Below are 17,445 nucleotides of genomic sequence, written 5' to 3' on the forward strand. Positions count from 1 at the left end.
AAGCGTTGCATCAATGTTACATTTTATATATCACGCGCTAGGTTTTTGCCATAAAATATTAGGCTGATATTGAGGTCTGTTGGTTCCAAGGGTGTTTTGAGCACCACTCCACTCGAAGTAGAACCTTAAAGTCGTCGCAAACACTAGGAATTAAATTGATTTACACAAATAGATTATATAAAAAAAATTATACACATCAAATTCAAGACTAATATAATTAAAATTTCAAAGTTATGGATTAAAACTCATACATCATTTGCATTAGATCTAAAAAAGGTTAATAAATTAATTGTTAATTTTAAGAGATAATTTTGATTATTTACTGTGAATACAGTGTCAAAATGTGTATATAGACAATAGCTAAATTAACAATTCGAACTATGTGAGTGCCAACTGCCACGGATCGCGATCCGTGGCTTGAGCGTAGGAAACACTTAAACCGTCGATTGAGGAGCTCATCAACGGTCCTAGTTTTCGTTTTTCGCCACCTGCTCAATCACATTCACCAAATCGAAAACATTTCAAAATTCGCGCTCCACCTCTTCTCACAATATATATACCCCCGAAACCCAAACCAATTTGGCATAGCAAAATCGTTTCTCCAATTTAATCACCATTGTACAACCCAATTCCCTTCGTCGTTTTCGATTAAGAGAGCAATGGCACGTACCAAGCAAACCGCTCGCAAGTCCACCGGAGGAAAGGCTCCGAGGAAGCAATTGGCAACCAAAGCCGCTCGCAAGTCAGCCCCGGCGACCGGCGGAGTGAAGAAGCCCCACCGCTTCAGGCCAGGAACGGTGGCTCTGAGGGAGATTCGAAAGTACCAGAAGAGCACCGAACTTCTGATCCGAAAACTCCCATTCCAGAGGCTCGTCAGAGAAATCGCTCAGGATTTCAAAACCGATCTCCGCTTTCAGAGCAGCGCCGTTTCGGCTCTTCAGGAAGCCGCGGAGGCTTATCTCGTTGGACTCTTTGAGGACACTAACCTCTGCGCTATTCACGCTAAGCGAGTTACCATTATGCCCAAGGACATTCAACTCGCTCGCAGAATCAGAGGCGAGAGAGCTTAAGTTTAGGGTTTCGTGTCATTTGACATTAAAATTAGGTTACTGCTTATTGTAATTCGTGTTTTCTTCAAATGCCTCTTTATTGTAAGATTCATCTTATTTCATCAGGTATATTCCCATATGGATCTGCACAACTGAATTTATGTTGAAAAACGAGATAATTCTCTAATTTTATATATCCTTCGGTGATGATAGAAAAACAACACCTCCTCTGCACTCTGCATACAGTGCAGAATTTTCTGTGCACTGCTATCACTTGACTCTCTGGAACACTTGGGTGTAACTTCATTGGAAGTTTGGCGCAATCCCTGAGAATAAAATGAGAGAAGAACTTAATTGGTTCCGGATTAATTGCTCTCTTTTATTTAATTGTGCCAATGTAAAGTACCTTATTTGTGGTGCGGTGTAGCCTGCCATGTTCTTTAGGATTTCATCATTCCATAGGGGTTTCCTATTGAGTGTGCATTGAGTTTCCTATTGAGTGTGCATTGAGCAGCATACACAGCTGCTGCGGCAGTCATTGAAGGGGGATGAACAAATTTGCGGTTCCGTAGTGCACACGGCCAAGTTCTGCTAAGAAAAATGCCATGTTTTTCATCTGCACAATATGAATTAAATGACAAGTGAAGCATGTAAGCTGTATTTGATAGTTTTTTGTATTCGAGTTCAAGTATATTACTATTACCTGCTGATCTGGTGATAGAGCAAAAGTTCTGGTGAGTCTAACTAAGAAGACATAGGGGGTTGGGACAGTCAATTTCCATTCTAGCCTCTCCAGAATTGCTTTCTCCATGTAAAGGATCTGATTTCTGGAGTAGGCATCATTTGATATGCTTATGAATTCTTTAACGTATGTTTTGAAATTTCAGGTTAGAATAGCTTAACTACCACCATTGTGAAGGTTAGTGCTAACTACCATTGGAGACAAGTGATGGTTAGTGCTAACTACCATTGAATTTCTGGAGTAGGCATCATTTGAAAGGTTCAGTGTGCGACCAAGTGAAGGTTAGTGCTAAAGTACCATTGGAGACAATTTCTCCTCGTATTTGCAAGCTATGAGCATTGAGCTAATGCCCAACTATTGCAATTCCTTTTTAGGCACAATTGTTGATGAGAGGTATCGATCAATTATATTTACGGTAAGAAAGAGTGTCTCAGGCATTAATTGAAATCTCATGTGGGTTTTCGACCAGCCAGTCCACTATAATAGATCTCATCTTATCATTAATTCCATGTTGCTTTTTCATGTAATCTGAAGCTTGATAGTCAGTCTCTTGCTGCATCATAAGTTGCAATAATAAGAGAATGAAGACATAGATATGAAATGAATAAGATTTGAGGATAGCTGGTACTTCTGTTAGGTTAAAGAATCTGTATATATCCTCAAGGTATTCAGCTACAACTACTTCATTAGGATCATCTGCATCCATGTCAACAGGCTCTTCCTTAGTGTCATTCAATACTACGCAAGCTTTCTGTATGGAGAAAAAACCATAGTGTTTAGAGGAAGTTGTCCAAGTCTATCACCATGCATGCTTGTAGACAAAATTGAATCACCTTGCTCTGTGCTATAATTTCTGAAGTCAGCGTCTTGACATTCCTACGAGATCTTTCCCTTGACCCTCTTTCACAAACAAAATTAGCGCTATCTTCAGCTTCAAAATTAACCATATCTACAGGTTCAGGATTTGGCTTGTGCGTTGAATCTTCTGCGCCATGTTCTTGGTGAACAATTGCAGCATTGTCGAGTGCAGGTACAATAACGTTCTGAAAACAAACATATGGCCATTGAAAGAATGAAAGTGCATTAAGTCGTTCATAAGGATTGTTCAAGTACAATGCATGTTTAAAATGAGACCAGAAAATGACTTCTTAATGGTACTTTACTTTCTTCCCCTGTGTAGCTCCTTGCTTGTTAGCTTCAACTTCTAACACGTTTGCCAGATTCTGCAATCAACAGGGACAAATTCACTGAATACGTGATGCATAGATAGATGTTTAGTTCAAGTTCATTGCCAAATAAAGATATAGCAAAGGACACTTCATCTTTTACTTCTTCATTTGCCAACAGTTTTGCATTGAAGTTCCTGCGAGTATAACAAGCAAGTCTGGTCAGCAAGACACAAGGCAAGCTACTCATGAAGAGCAACTAGGAAATTGAATAACCTTTTTATTGGCCTTGAAATCAATTTCCCTTCAGTGATTCTAGGCACCTCCAAATTACCAATATCTCCAAAAACTTGACGGCACCCTTGTCCAACTTCCGTATCTACAGCTTTTCCTGCAAAGAATACGCCAACCTAATGCATTGAAAATGTAAACTCTAAACCCAAAGAAAAGACTGACACTGATAGATTTGGCAATAGACGACATAATCGAGTGGTAGCCCAAAAAATCCAACTCAATCAGTGAGATCACAATTTTAAGAAATATTCTAGGGTAAGTAGTACATGTGTCTAGTTTTGTTGAAATATTGTCTGGCAATTTTTGCAACAAATTTCATTTTCTTAAAGAACGAATTTTCAAATGAAATCATTGATAACTTATTCAAACAAAACTAGCTAATCTAGAATGACTCTTGAATTAACATACATATAAGCATTTTATGTTTTAGTTTGGAGAGTTAGAAATATAACCTGAGAGGAAAAAAAAAAGAGACAAGACACATATTTTGTTTTCTTTTATTTATGTAAAAACTAAATGGAAATAAGCATTCATATTTTTTTTTATTTTTACTTTCCCTTGATTCCAAATTTTCTCTTCTCTTCTCTTTCTGAAAACAAAATAAATTCTGATCATTGTTTCGAAGAAAAAAACACATTGCTTTTGAAATATAAAATTAGAAACAAAACAATGTAACAAAGTCGGAAATTGCTTAAACTACAGAAAATTATAAACAAGATAACGTAATTACAAAAAAGTAATCGAATATCAGAGAGTGAAAAAACAAGATGAATATAGGAGAATGATGGAAGGAGAAAGAAACTACACAGATCTATCTAAAGAACTACAAAAAATTCTCAAACACCCATTATCCTCCCCTCCATCGACTTGTCGTAGCTAAATCTTTTCATGTTTACGATCTCCCGCAGCCTAACGCTGATTCCAATTCTACTTATCACATTTTAAGCTTCGGAATACCTATCTATACCCTATAATAATCGCCAGTTAGAAAATATTCAAAAACGTTATTTTCTCTGACTAACAAACTTAAATGAAATTATTATAACAAAAAAAATACTTAAGAGTGTGATTGGATGAGGTACTTTTAAATTTTAAAGAATTTTAAATTTTAAGAATTTCAAATTCTTTAATTGAAATTTTTTCATTTTCAAAATTATGTGTTCGGACAAAAGAAATTATTATTTTTTTTCAAAATTTTGTGTTTGGATAAATAAATTAAATTTCTTTCATTTTTCAAATTTCATTACATCCAACACAAGTACATCACACCTTCTCATCCTCTCTCAAACCAAGACTCATCCTCTTTTGGCCTTCCTTCCCCCAAACTCCATCAATTCTCAATCTCAAACCTCACCGATTTTTCTTCTCTCCTCACACACTTTTCTTCCCACACCCCCACTCTTCCCTTCGCCTCCACCTCCAAATGGGCCTGGCCCAGCCCAAAGCCCCTCCTCAAAACCCTTTTCGTCCTCGATCGTGCCTTCATCGACGTTGTCGCGGGCGGTCTCGTTGGCGCCTTCACTTACGTCTGCCTCCTCTCCCTCGACACCATCAAAACCAAGATGCAGACCAAGGGCGTGGCACAGATTTACAAAAACACCCTCAACACAATCGTGAAAACCTTCCAATCTGAAGGCATCCTCGGCTTCTACAGCGGTGTGTTCGTGGTCGTCGTTGGCTCAACCACATTGCCTTGCATCACACGCTCATCGAAGAGAACGAGAATCGCGACCCCCAGATTGGGGAAACTCCAGGTGAGAGTCGCATGTCAGAGAGAGGTTCGCCTCCATGAAAGCAAACGAGAATTCTAGAATTCCCTTTCTTTTAGATAGGATTTACAATTCCAAAATTTTAGTTAATTAAGAATTATCTATTAAAATACTAAAATTTCAAATTCCTTTCAACAGGACATCCAAATAGAAAATTTTAGGCTTAGAAATTTGAAATCCTCTAAAAATTTACTTTTTCTATTTTAAATATTCCATCCAAACAGACCGTAAACAAAATAACAATTCTAGAATTTCAAACATTGTAACTCCTTGCATTTTTAACAATATATGTTACATTCATAAAAAATGCAAGTGATATATTTAGTTAAAATATTGTGTCATTTTTTTAGTTTATATGTTTAGGAAAAAATCGAGATTGTTTTTTTAAAATATAAGGATACAATATTTTAACTAAATATATCACTTGCATTTTTTATGTTTAGAGCTTATGTTATCTTCTATTTTTGGTTGTCTTGCGTAGTTGCGTTGATAGAGAGATACAATTCTATCAAATTCCACTACTTATGCTTTGTAATGCTGATGTTGATAGAGAAATACAATTCTATCATACATTAATGGGCTTTTGTACCTCATTGTCATATTAGGTAATATCTTGATAATTATCGTTAAAGATTGTCTTGATGGCCTTATCAATCTTTTCAGAAGACAATTACATTTATAGTCTTAACTATGATTTGCATGACCTTTGGGGTATGCAGGTACTTGGCGTGGTTGAGTGCCTGAGTACTTTAAGTGTGAATTTCTTGGGTGTATTAGTAGAAACTTGTATTTGAGTATTCGACACTGCTACTAAATATGTTAATCAGTGACTTTTCTTAGGTGCTATGTTGAAGGTGAAGGTACTTGCGTATTTGGTTACGTCGAATGCTGGGGGACTTGTAGTTCTTACACCCTGTTTGAGTACTCGAGTATTCAGCAAAGTCGGATATCTGAATACTCTTAAGAGACAATTATGCTTCAATGTGTTAAAGGTTTTAAGGGTATAACCAAGTTTTCGGTTAGGTTGGGTACTCATATAATATAGATCTTCTAATTTATAAAATTGATCCAATTTGATTATTTCTTTTAAATTAAATTGATCCAAGTAGTAAAGTACTTGGAAGTCGAGTGTCGAATCTACAAGGACTTTGTTTGTATTTAGATTGATTGAAAAACCCAATTTACAAGTAAAAGATAAGGAATTTAAAGTAGAAGATAAAGAGATGTAGGAGATAAGATAAAGATTTAAAAGAAAAGATAAGAGATTTAAAGATAAAAAAATATAAGATAAAATAGATAAAGAGATTTAAAGATAAGAAAAATAAAAGATAAAGCTGATGATAAAAAGATAATTCATAATGCAAATATGTTGGAGTCTAGCATGCCGGAACTAGTTGTGATGCAATGTTAATGATTTTCTCTATCTAATGTTATTTCAGTTTCCATCTACATCTACTAATGTGATACTCTATCTTTGGTTTTCTACACGAAGAGCCTAATTTATCTATTATTTTCTTTCAAATTTCTTTGTAAAGATAAAAATAATAAATAACATTAAGATTAGAAATGCATGAAATAAGCTAAATGAATATCAATTTATTTCTAGCAATAATTTCATTTAGATACTATTTCTCAGTTATTTATAAAATGACCATTTTTCAATGCATTATCTCCTTAAACACTACATGGATGATCAAACCATAATAAACAACTAAGCACATAAAAGAGCAATAGAAATAAAATTGCATTAAATAGATAATAAGAAAGAGTTACATTACAAAGGTTGACTGCCTTTCATTACCATGATAAACTTTATACTTTAGGGGCTGATGTGGATAGAGGAAAAGAAGGGATGGATAAAAGGAAGAGAATGAGATAATGGATATAAAAATATTATTTTCCCTATTAGAGATGTTCTGGTTTAGGATGTATTAGCTCTGAGGTGTCCCGATGTGTAGGTGGGTAGAGATATGATATATTTCTCCTTTTAGCGCGAGCCTTCGTGCTAAGAGCGCCTTTAGACTCCTTAGTGGGTCTTTTTCGCGTTAAGCATGACCTTGCTGCTAAAGGAGGACTTGTCTTATGCATTAAGCAAGTTGTCTCAATCTTCAACTTTTCTTCAAGCCTTCTTCCCGTTTTTGTCTCAATTTTCCTCTAAAGCACTTATTTTTTTTTAATTCTACTAATAAAAAACTACAAAAATATTAATTTCTTTATTATTTCATTAAAGACAATGATAAAATAAAGAACTTACAATCATTTTTAATTTAGACAAAATTAACTATCAAATTAACTCAAATTTTATCATTATCACGTACTTGTTGAAAATTTTTACTAAAAATATAATAGGCCTTTTTTGAAACATTCAATTTTTGTTTTATTTTGATTCTTTTATACCAGAACTATATGAATTTCAGTTATACATTTTATAAAACTGAATTAAGTAAATTACATATATTTATATTAATTTAAAATTACTTTTTATATCATATCTTTGAAATACATTATATATAATTTTGAAAAGTTTGAAAAGAAAAACTATTTGGTTATCAGATTATTACTGTACTATTTTTCTTTACATAAATAAATAAGATAAAAAGCTTCAATTCAATGAATGAATTAACGAAAGATAGATTTGATCTGAAGTTACTGATGGTGTAAGAAATAAATCCATACACATACATACATCAGCAGGAATCAAGTTATCCTAGGATTAATTTTCAATAGATTTATTATCTTCAATAATTATATATATATATATATATATATTAAATTTGATTAATCTAATTATTAAAATTTTAATATTATTTCAATAAATATACAAACCAAATTTTAAATAAATTAGACATTTGTAAGTATGTAATATTTTTAGCTGAGATTTTTTATATTTTAAAAAGTATGCTATGCATTAAATTATATTTATTTTATGAAGTATAAAATATTTTTAAGATTTTATGGAAATTGTAAACTTTATCTGCTCAACAAGAAATTTAATTAATAAAATTTAATTTCTATACAAAAAAATTCTTGAAAGAAATATTTTTTTAAATAGGGATTTGTTTTCATTAACATATATACCAACTTATTTTTTAGACGATGAATTTTTGCAAGATTAATTGTAGTTTTTTTATAATACATTCAAGCTGTACCTTGTTAAAATACTCGTTTACAAAGACAAGTGAATTACCAAATTCTTGTTGAGTTTGGTAACATATAACACTTGTGTTTTTTTTTATTCTTATGTGAGTATTTTTATTTTAAAAACAAGTTAGAAGTAAAATTTTATAACAAAAATTATCTGATGCAAAAATTATATGAAATTGCTTTAATTCATAATTGATTGAGATCCATGATCAATTCTAAAATCTTATTTGATGTAAGATTAAATTGGTAAATATTTATCTAAAATAAATTTTAGAATCTGGATTAATTTTCTAATCTGAGATCAAATACGTATTTAAATAATAATTTCCACATTTTTAATAAAAAATATTTTTTAAAATACGTATATATGACCATTATAATTTAATCAATTCTAAAAATTACTTTCATTTTGATAACCATTCTAAATTCATACAAAACTAATTAAAATAAAACCAGGAAAATTTGCGACTTGTCGCGTCTTGTTCCTAGTTCCGAGACCTTACCTTCAACTAACCCATGTGAAGGTGAACTTGCTCCAAGAATTTTGTCGATTCAACCACACGTATTTTGTTTTTCATATTTGTTTACATTTGATCATTCATCCTAAGCCCATAATACTCAAGCTATATATATATGAGTAAGATCAGAAACAGTACCAAAATGCATATAGGTGTCTGAAGGCATGCAGTACAACATGATCGAGTCATAACTAAGCAATACATATATGAGAAATGTAGAAGTTAACAATTTAAGATGGGCGAAACAGTGATAATGGGGAATTGAATCTGGTTTTTCAGGAGTGTTACCTTCCATAATAGGACAAAATCAAATCATTTAACGAAAAGCACAAGAGTAAGTACAAGTATATATAGAACGTTAACGTAACTTAATTGGTAATAAACTAGTAACTACTACTTGAGTTTACACTACGGTCTACGGAAATTGGAAGATTGGATACATATATAAAAGGATAAATGTTTTAGTGTTGTCGTTTTATACTAGACAAAAAGAACCTTGCTCTCGTAGGGTTGTTTACTATTTCCGGAGTTTTTTTACTCAGAAAGAGCCTAGCTAGGCTGTGTCTGTGAAAGAGAAGTATTGTTCACGTAGAGAGAGCTGGAATCAAGGTACATTCCCATGTTTAGTTTCGAAGGTAGGGCAACAGAACAAAGAATAATTTGCAAAGTGTATATGGTTCTAACTGCTACGAAACCATTATTTACTAGTGTAAGCTGTGGGTCTGTGACAGGCAAGATTACCTTAGCGAACGGTCCCATATTTCCGTGCTTTTTTGTTTCAAACTTGAGACAGGTTTCCTTTATATACATCTTAAGTTTAATTCCCTCATCCCCGCCATTGTAAAAGTCTTTAATTTCCTGTGCTAATTATTGAAGAAAATAGACTACCGAAAGGTACCTGCTGCATGAGTAAATCTTACGCTATGATTGATCGACCATATATGCCTTGATATTTAATTTTGGTCGCATTTGCCAGCCATTATCTAAGGAAAATATTAGAGAAAAAGAAATTTATATATAATATACTAAACTATTAATATTTCTATTTATTTATTAATGAAGAGAAAATAGCTACTCTACCACTTTGTTGGGTAGAGGTGAAATGAGTGAAAAATTGAGAAGAAATAGTGGAAATAGAAAGGAGATTAAAATTTAGAGTGTTTAGTTGAAATGGATTAGATGGGTTAGAAATTAAAAAGTGATGATATGCTGTTTCTACTCTCAAATGGTGAAAATTGAAAGGAAAATAAGATAACATGAAAAGTCTTTTTAAAACCTAGTATTAAGGGTGTTATGACAATATAGGAAAGGAACGGAGAAATACTCGTGATTGGTGTGAAGGGAAAGATTTTTTTATTTATCATGCAGTTCAAGAAAAAGTACTTGTTTCATTTCCTTACAAATGGAAGATAAAAAAAAGGTCAATGTATGTTGTTTTTTCACTTAAACTTAATAAGACGTCTCTTTTTAAAATTTAGTTCATTATCTTGTATTTCCACACTTGGGAATTACACGAAGTAGTGGAATTAATAAAGAGCATATTAAAATATTAAAATTTTGAGTGTTTATTAGTTGAGACACAATACATGGGTGAGAAGTTAAAAAGTGATGTCTCACATTAAAACATTCATACTCTCAAATGGGGAAAATGAAAGGAAAATACGATGACTTGCTTGTTTGTGCATATATAGTAACATTTTAAACGATTTTTTCATTCTTATTTTTATCTTTCATATTTTTCTTAAATTGAATATTTCTATTTTTATTTTATTTCTCATCCCTTATTTCTATTCACTCTACAATTCTCTATTTCCTATTTTTATCCATCAAATTTCCCATATATTTATTTCATTTCCACCAAACACATCATGTGTTTGGTATAGGAAACTTAAAAAAAAAGTGTTATTTATATAATTACTTATAACATAATCTTTTTCTTTCTATCTCTTTATAACATCATTAACTACATTTTATATTTCTTTTTCTCTCTCTTAAATTGTAAAATGTGTTGTACATATTATTTTACCAATAACATTTCTCTTTTTTTCTCTTTTTATATCAGCCAACCAACTCCTCTAAAGAATAAAATGACTCATTCAATTATATTCAATTATAAACACGTTCATAAATGATGCCTCCTTAGTAGTGTTGGATTCTTCTCCCTCGGTTATAACTCCCTTACTGCAAGCTGATGCTATGCACATAGTCTTCTTTAGGAGTTAGTCTATTTTATAATTTTCTGCATGATAAAAAAAACACGTTCATTAATTAATTCAAAAAATTGAATGGGATGAAATAAATAAATAAATAAATATTGTATTCAATCGAATTTCATATTTAATTTTAAATTCCATTCCAATACAAACCGTAGCAATACATACATACATATATATATATATATATACATACATTTTTATTTATAAATTTAGATATTACTCGTGTTACTGTACTCTTGGTATTTATAATAATATTCAAGTATTAACCCTACACAACATGTTCAGCATGTCTCTGACCCATTAAACTCACATTTACAACGGTGTAGAATCATGATTTACAATAATAGCAGAGACAATTGTTATTAAGTCAGCTAAGTTTTGATCAATAGTATATCAAACGGTTGAGATTCCAACTGATTTCTCAATTTATCATCAACTCCTTCTAATTATTGCACAAGCCTTTTTAAATTTACTGATGGTTGATAAAGAATTTGGCAATTTGCCTAATTCAATTTTAATCTTTGTCCTCAAAATGTAGGAGGTAATTGTGCAATTCTTTCCTATCTTTTTACTTTCCTATTTTTTCTTTCTTTCCAAACAACGAGTATTGTGCCCTTAAAATGACAACTTCAATGACCTTGATTTTTTTCTCTGCTTAACTATTGTGTTCTTTAACTAATATATCTCCTTTCGTTCTTAACACGCGTATTTATTTGATGCTGTCATTGCTACTACTGCCATGATTAGTTTGGTGGGAACAAAAATTATATTTGGTGGTTAGGAGAAGACTGAAGTTTTCCCATCTACTACATCAATTATAGTCAAAACCAAATACGCCTGTCTTCTAAATGATAGCTAAACTACCTACTATATGAGTTTTCTTTAGTGGTTGTGAAATGCTCGTGTTATATTCCTTGATCAAAGAAATTAAAATACCAGAATTTTAATTCAGGAATCTACGTTAATGCTATCAATTAAGCGAGAAAAGACACCTTTTGCATGTGTTTGTTTGACAAATCTTGCTAATTGCCCTGGCTGGTTGGGCTTCTTAGGGATCATAATTTCCATAAAATAGTGTCATGTGCGAGAAAAAGTGGATGTCACAGTCACAACGAACTCCTCAATATTAAACAATTCTATTGTCCTACATGGAATTCCAATTCCAATTATATAAAAAGGATAACCGATGCCATACTCCAAGCATAAGAGAACGTTCTCCAATTTCAAAAATACCCTATGGGGACCTCTACTTATATATGGCATGACTAGGGCTTTAAGTAATTTTATTTTTTAAAAGATGCTACAAACCAATTGGTCCCCACTGTGGCATTCTGTCTTGTAGGATTCCTTGTCTGTAAGTTTTTGGATTGTTTTGGACCTTTGGGCTATTTTCCTTCCCCTTTCGGCCGAAAAACTGAACCCTTGCACGGCTCAATATTGTTTATTTTTACATTTTGTGGTTGGACGATATTAACCTCAGCCTCCCTTGCATTGTAATTGGTGATTTATTGATTTGCAAAAGAAAATGTATATAACCTCAAGATTTTTGTTTAGATCCTTTTAATGTAACATTAATTTCCCTATTGATGCATGTTAAAGGCTTCTAAGTTGTCCAATTTGAGGTCAACACCATGAATTTGATAAGTTGATAAGTGTTTTTTTTTTTATCATTTTGAAAGTTCCCAGTAACCTTTGGTTCCATGGACAGGTTAAAGATTCACAAGCGTAATTTTCATGAAGGATCACCACGATTGCATGGAAAAAATAAATAAGTTAGCAGTTTAACCTGTGCATTAGGCATTTAATATACAAGAAGGATATTCTTTAAGGTTAAGGCCATTTAGTTTAATTAGTCTGTTCACCTACTTCTCACCACTATATCAGGGTAAGGGAAGTATTTGGTGGCCTTTTGAACACAGTTCTAGTAGGCAACATACTAAGGTCATGATTACACACAAAATGTAAATGAGTGCTAAAGCAACATCTCGTTGACAATGTCCTCAAATTGAAAGCTGAATATTACTTCACCTTAGGTATGATGGGGGAACATATCCCATGTTGCTTATAAAGTAGTACCCCCTAATTCCACTCTCTGGTAATTTTCCTAACGTGTGGGTATTTTGGTAAACTGGGTTCACACTGCTGGGATGCACACAGAGTCAAAAGTATAATCCTTGGGATAGACCAATGCGAGTAAATAACTTTTCATGTGATAAATCAAAATGACTGAAATCAAACAATGAGAATTATCTGTGTTTAGATTGGCATTTTTGAGGTTATGTACTCTGAATTTATCTCAAACATTTTTTTTATGATAAAAAAAACTTAAAATTACTTATCTCAAGTCTCATGTATCAAAAAAGAAAATTACTCTTATCTCTCTTTTCTTCACATGTGCTCACGCCATTAGTTTCCCTATGAGAACAGAGACAAGGCTCGTTTCATTGGGTTTGAGACGTGACCTGTTGTATACCTCATTCCATTTTCTGATTCTCCACAAGATCTCATTCTTACCACAGATACAATAATAGCCATCAAGCCAAATCCAGCCGTTGGATGCCACCACTTGAAAACCCGTTTTGTTCTTTTCCGATTGTCAATAAAAATTCCAAGCATATCAATATTCTAGTGCACACATATTATCTTCTCGGCTTTTGCATTACATGCTCCACTTTGTTCTTGCTTTTGTTGTGCCTCATGGCTGCAACTGCAACCAACAACCCTCAAATAACAAGGGAGGAAATCCAAACTGCCATAGCCAAAGCAGTGGAATTAAGGGCCCTTCATGCTGCATTAACACAAGGAAGTAGTCCAGGCACAAACAATGCTAGATTTCCATCACCTTCCCCTGCTTCTCACTTCTCTGCCCAAGACTACCCTGTTTTCACACCAGTAAGAATATGTAATTATACTTTGTTTTTTTTGCTTCTGTCATTACTAGACTATGCATGAAATATTAACATAAAGCAAGAATTGAGTTTGACCTTTTTCTTTAGGACTTTTGCTTTTCACGGAACTTTAAAAATTTGTGACTCAAGTACTTAACTTTTTTGGACTTTTGCTTTTATCTTACTTTTTTTTTTATTTCATTTTTAGAGGTATAGTTCATGTGTGCTTTTTTATGTTGAACAATTAGTCTCTAAATGAGGGAATCATTGGCAGAGTTATGAAGATGAGGCACACCAGAACTCAACAAGGAGCAGAACAATATCAGAAAGCTGTGATGAGAATGGGGTAGAAGGAGGAGAGAACAGCATGACCCCCTCAGATTACAAGGAGAAATCAAATTCAAGAAAGGGACTACCTTTTGGATTTGGCAACCTTGACTCTCACATGTGTCCTGCTGATGATGATACCAAATCTGTGACTGGTTCTTGTGCAAATCACATTACTGTTCTCCAAACATCACCGGCGGCCACCGCGAATGACTACTTCAAATCCAGGAGGACAAACAGTTTGGGGGACTCGAAGCAGCCCCTATCTTCCTGCAATAGGTGCAACCCTGCTGTCATAACTAGTGAATATGAGAACACAAGGAACAACAAGAGCTCCAACATTGTTGTCCCCCTCACAGACTCCCATGCCTCTTTCCAAACCCAACCAAGAAGTAAAGGGCTGATTTCATGGCTGTTCCCTAGGTTGAAGAAGAAGCATAATAAGAATGTGAGTTCCCCAAGCAGAACAGAATCTGAGGAAGTCTCTCAGGTTCTCAAGGACATGGGGATAGTGTCAGTTGAGGCACTGAAGAGGGAACTGATGGATGCAAATGAGAGTAGAGATGCTGCCTTGGTGGAAGTTTCTGAGATGAGATCTTCACTTGGAGAACTGAAACAAAAGTTGGAGTACGTAGAGAGTTACTGTGAAGAGTTGAAGAAAGCTTTGAGGCAAGCAATACTCACAAGAGAAACCACATTTTCTGAAAAGCTTAATAGCCCTCCTCAGAGAGGAACACCACCCTTTGATGGGAATGGGGAAAATTTGATGCCTGTGGGTGAGGATGTTATGGTTGAGGGCTTCTTGCAGATAGTGTCAGAATCAAGGTTATCGGTGAAGCAATTCTGCAAGACCCTTATATGCCAGATTGAAGAAACTGATCATTCTTTGATGGACAACTTGAACTTGCTTCTCCAACCATATAAGCTCTCCTTGAATTCCAAATACTCAAAGGCAGTTCTATACCATTTTGAAGCCTTCATAAACCAGTCCTTCTACCAAGACTTTGAGAACAGTGTGTTCCAAAAGAATGGCTGCACAAAATTCTTAGACCCTAGGCAAGATCGCCAAGCACAATTCTCATCCTTTGTCGCGCTTAGGAATTTGAGCTGGAGTGAGGTTCTCAGAAAGGGTACTAAGTATTACAGTGAAGAGTTTAGCAAGTTCTGTGACCAGAAAATGAGTTGCATCATTACTACACTGAATTGGACTAGGCCTTGGCCTGAGCAACTCCTTCAGGCTTTCTTCGTGGCAGCAAAGTGCATATGGTTGCTACATTTATTGGCATTTTCTTTCAACCCTCCATTGGGAATTTTAAGGGTGGAAGAGAATAGAAGCTTTGATCCTCACTACATGGAAGATTTGGTTACTGATAGACAGAGGTCACAAGGTCCAAGCCGGGTTAAGATCGTGGTGGTGCCAGGGTTCTATGTTCAGGATATGATCTTGAGGTGTAGAGTTATTTGCAGGCACAAATCTGCACCATAAATTAAGTGAAATGGAACTTGGAAATTGTTTTAATTTCACTGTCCATTTTATTTAGATTCTCTCTTCTCTGTAAGTTTGTAAAATCCAAATGTATCCGGTAATAAAGTATAATCGCTCAAATTGGTTACATCTTTTACTAACTAGATTTTGGATGCTTGATAATGAGCACTAAGTGGGCTTGTCTATGTATAACACGGATAATATTATGAATAATGAATTCGAATATTACTGTGTTAGAATAATTAATGACCTGTTCCCAAAAAAAAAAAAATGGTATGACCAAATTGCATGCAAGGATAGTCAATATAAGTTACAGGCCGAGAGAACCCATACTACCCTAATCAATTGCCGAATGTACAATGTTGGCTACTTTGAGATAAATTTTTTGTTGTTCAATGTTCATGAGTATTCTGAACATGATATTATCTTAAATTCAAAAAGTCTTGTGTCCTGGGTAACAAGGACACAATGATACTACCTAACAAAAAACATTATCAATACGAGTTAAATTACTGTAAAACAAAATGGAGTTTTTTCTAATTGTGAATTAACTAGCAAGATATTCTTTTAAGAAGAGGTGAGAGGGAAGAGCTGTGAGATCAAGCATAAAGATTTAGTGGCCAAAAGTGAATTGGTGACGAACCAAACGGAAAAAGGGATGGTGATGACTGATCAAGAAGAAAGCTGCTTACATCAGAGATATGATAAGGAATATCATAAAGGATGGAAGATTCTTTTAGGGGTCTCCTATAAGGGCCATGGGTGAGTTCTTCATTTCGACAACTCTAAGTAAAAGCTAACCAATATTTGTTGGTTTAAATGGCCAAAAATTTGGGTGTATATATTGAATTTTATTAATTTAACTATGGGCATATTAATTCGATGATCATGTATATAACATTTTAAATAAATTGAACATTTGCAATTGTTTAATCTTACGGTGAATATTTACTTAATATATGTATATATAATGTAAATATTGACTATAAGATTAAATTCATTTTAATAATCTCTCAAAAAAGTCATTTCAATAAAGTATTAGGTAGTTTTAAAAATTTTAAAAAAAACATAAACTTGATTTATTTTTCGCTCTTACAAAGCGAAAAAAACTTAAATCTAAACTTTCTGATTATTTATTTTGTGGGTAGATTTTGTAGTTTCCGATATATAAGAGGTGAAAAATAATCTCACGTTTGTAAAGTAATGAGATAATTAATCTCAAATATATATTTTTTTTTATCTTAGTAATAATCTTATATTTAGTCAATATTTAATCCCAAGAAAAGAAATAGAGAATATTTATTCCCATGGAACAACAATTCTCTTTATTAATAAAAATACACATATATTCTTATCCTATCTAGTATCACACTCTCTTTTTAATGCTTCATTTATGTTTTTTAATTTTTGTCCTTCTCAAAATTCTCATTTATGTGTCAAATTTTATTTATCATCTCCTAATTTTTACTCACAATAATTTTTCATTCATGGTCAATTGCTCTTTGCATGTATGATGTGGTGCCAATAATTATATTTAAATTTTGGGTCATACTACACTGAATGGTAGAGGAAGGAGTACTGAGAGGGTTTTTGTCATGAAAACATGAAATATATAACATTATTGGTCTTATAATAAAGTTGTTTGTTTTATGAAAAAAATAACATCTTTAATTAACATAATAATGATATTTTAGTATTTATAATATATATTTCTAGGAAACAATAATTTAACCAAACATTTCTCTTAATTATTCCCTAGAATATCAAAAAAAAAATTTCAACTAGTTTTATAGTCAACCAAACACATTTTTTTATTATTAAATACCTAAAAATAACATTCTCATGT

General features: G+C 33.1%; 3 protein-coding genes across 3 annotated transcripts; 2 read left to right on the forward strand and 1 right to left on the reverse strand.

The window, feature by feature from the left end:
- The first annotated feature begins 565 nt into the window (after positions 1 to 565).
- On the forward strand, positions 566 to 1,403 carry LOC114377179 (histone H3.2). Its single transcript, XM_028335588.1, has one exon. It carries the CDS (start codon positions 660 to 662, stop codon positions 1,068 to 1,070), a length of 411 nt encoding a protein of 136 aa, XP_028191389.1. The 5' UTR covers positions 566 to 659; the 3' UTR covers positions 1,071 to 1,403.
- On the reverse strand, positions 1,207 to 5,041 carry LOC114373398 (G2/mitotic-specific cyclin-1-like). The gene is made up of 8 exons (XM_028330863.1): positions 4,972 to 5,041; positions 4,601 to 4,899; positions 3,234 to 3,367; positions 3,121 to 3,154; positions 2,955 to 3,014; positions 2,625 to 2,834; positions 1,456 to 2,542; positions 1,207 to 1,375 (listed from the first exon to the last, which is right to left on the reverse strand). Exons 1-7 carry the CDS (start codon positions 5,039 to 5,041, stop codon positions 2,222 to 2,224), a joined length of 1,128 nt encoding a protein of 375 aa, XP_028186664.1. The 3' UTR covers positions 1,207 to 1,375; positions 1,456 to 2,221.
- An 8,251-nt stretch (positions 5,042 to 13,292) lies between these two features.
- On the forward strand, positions 13,293 to 15,788 carry LOC114377085 (IRK-interacting protein-like). The gene is made up of 2 exons (XM_028335476.1): positions 13,293 to 13,790; positions 14,061 to 15,788. Exons 1-2 carry the CDS (start codon positions 13,455 to 13,457, stop codon positions 15,597 to 15,599), a joined length of 1,875 nt encoding a protein of 624 aa, XP_028191277.1. The 5' UTR covers positions 13,293 to 13,454; the 3' UTR covers positions 15,600 to 15,788.
- Positions 15,789 to 17,445: the final 1,657 nt, after the last annotated feature.

Source organism: Glycine soja, chromosome 11, assembly GCF_004193775.1.
Source record: "Glycine soja cultivar W05 chromosome 11, ASM419377v2, whole genome shotgun sequence".
Classification (NCBI taxonomy): Eukaryota; Viridiplantae; Streptophyta; class Magnoliopsida; order Fabales; family Fabaceae; genus Glycine; species Glycine soja.

Excerpts from the sequence above, each read along its gene's own strand:
- LOC114377085 (XM_028335476.1), top strand. The coding sequence starts at position 13,455 with ATGCCACCACTTGAAAACCCGTTTTGTTCTTTTCCGATTGTCAATAAA. Across the intron at positions 13,791-14,060 it reads ACTACCCTGTTTTCACACCA|AGTTATGAAGATGAGGCACA; the intron begins GTAAGAATATGT and ends AATCATTGGCAG.
- LOC114373398 (XM_028330863.1), bottom strand. The coding sequence starts at position 5,041 with ATGGAGGCGAACCTCTCTCTGACATGCGACTCTCACCTGGAGTTTCCC. Across the intron at positions 3,368-4,600 it reads AGAGAAGAAAAATCGGTGAG|GTTGGCGTATTCTTTGCAGG; the intron begins GTTTGAGATTGA and ends TCAATGCATTAG. Across the intron at positions 3,155-3,233 it reads ATTTCAAGGCCAATAAAAAG|GAACTTCAATGCAAAACTGT; the intron begins GTTATTCAATTT and ends TTATACTCGCAG.
- LOC114377179 (XM_028335588.1), top strand. The coding sequence starts at position 660 with ATGGCACGTACCAAGCAAACCGCTCGCAAGTCCACCGGAGGAAAGGCT.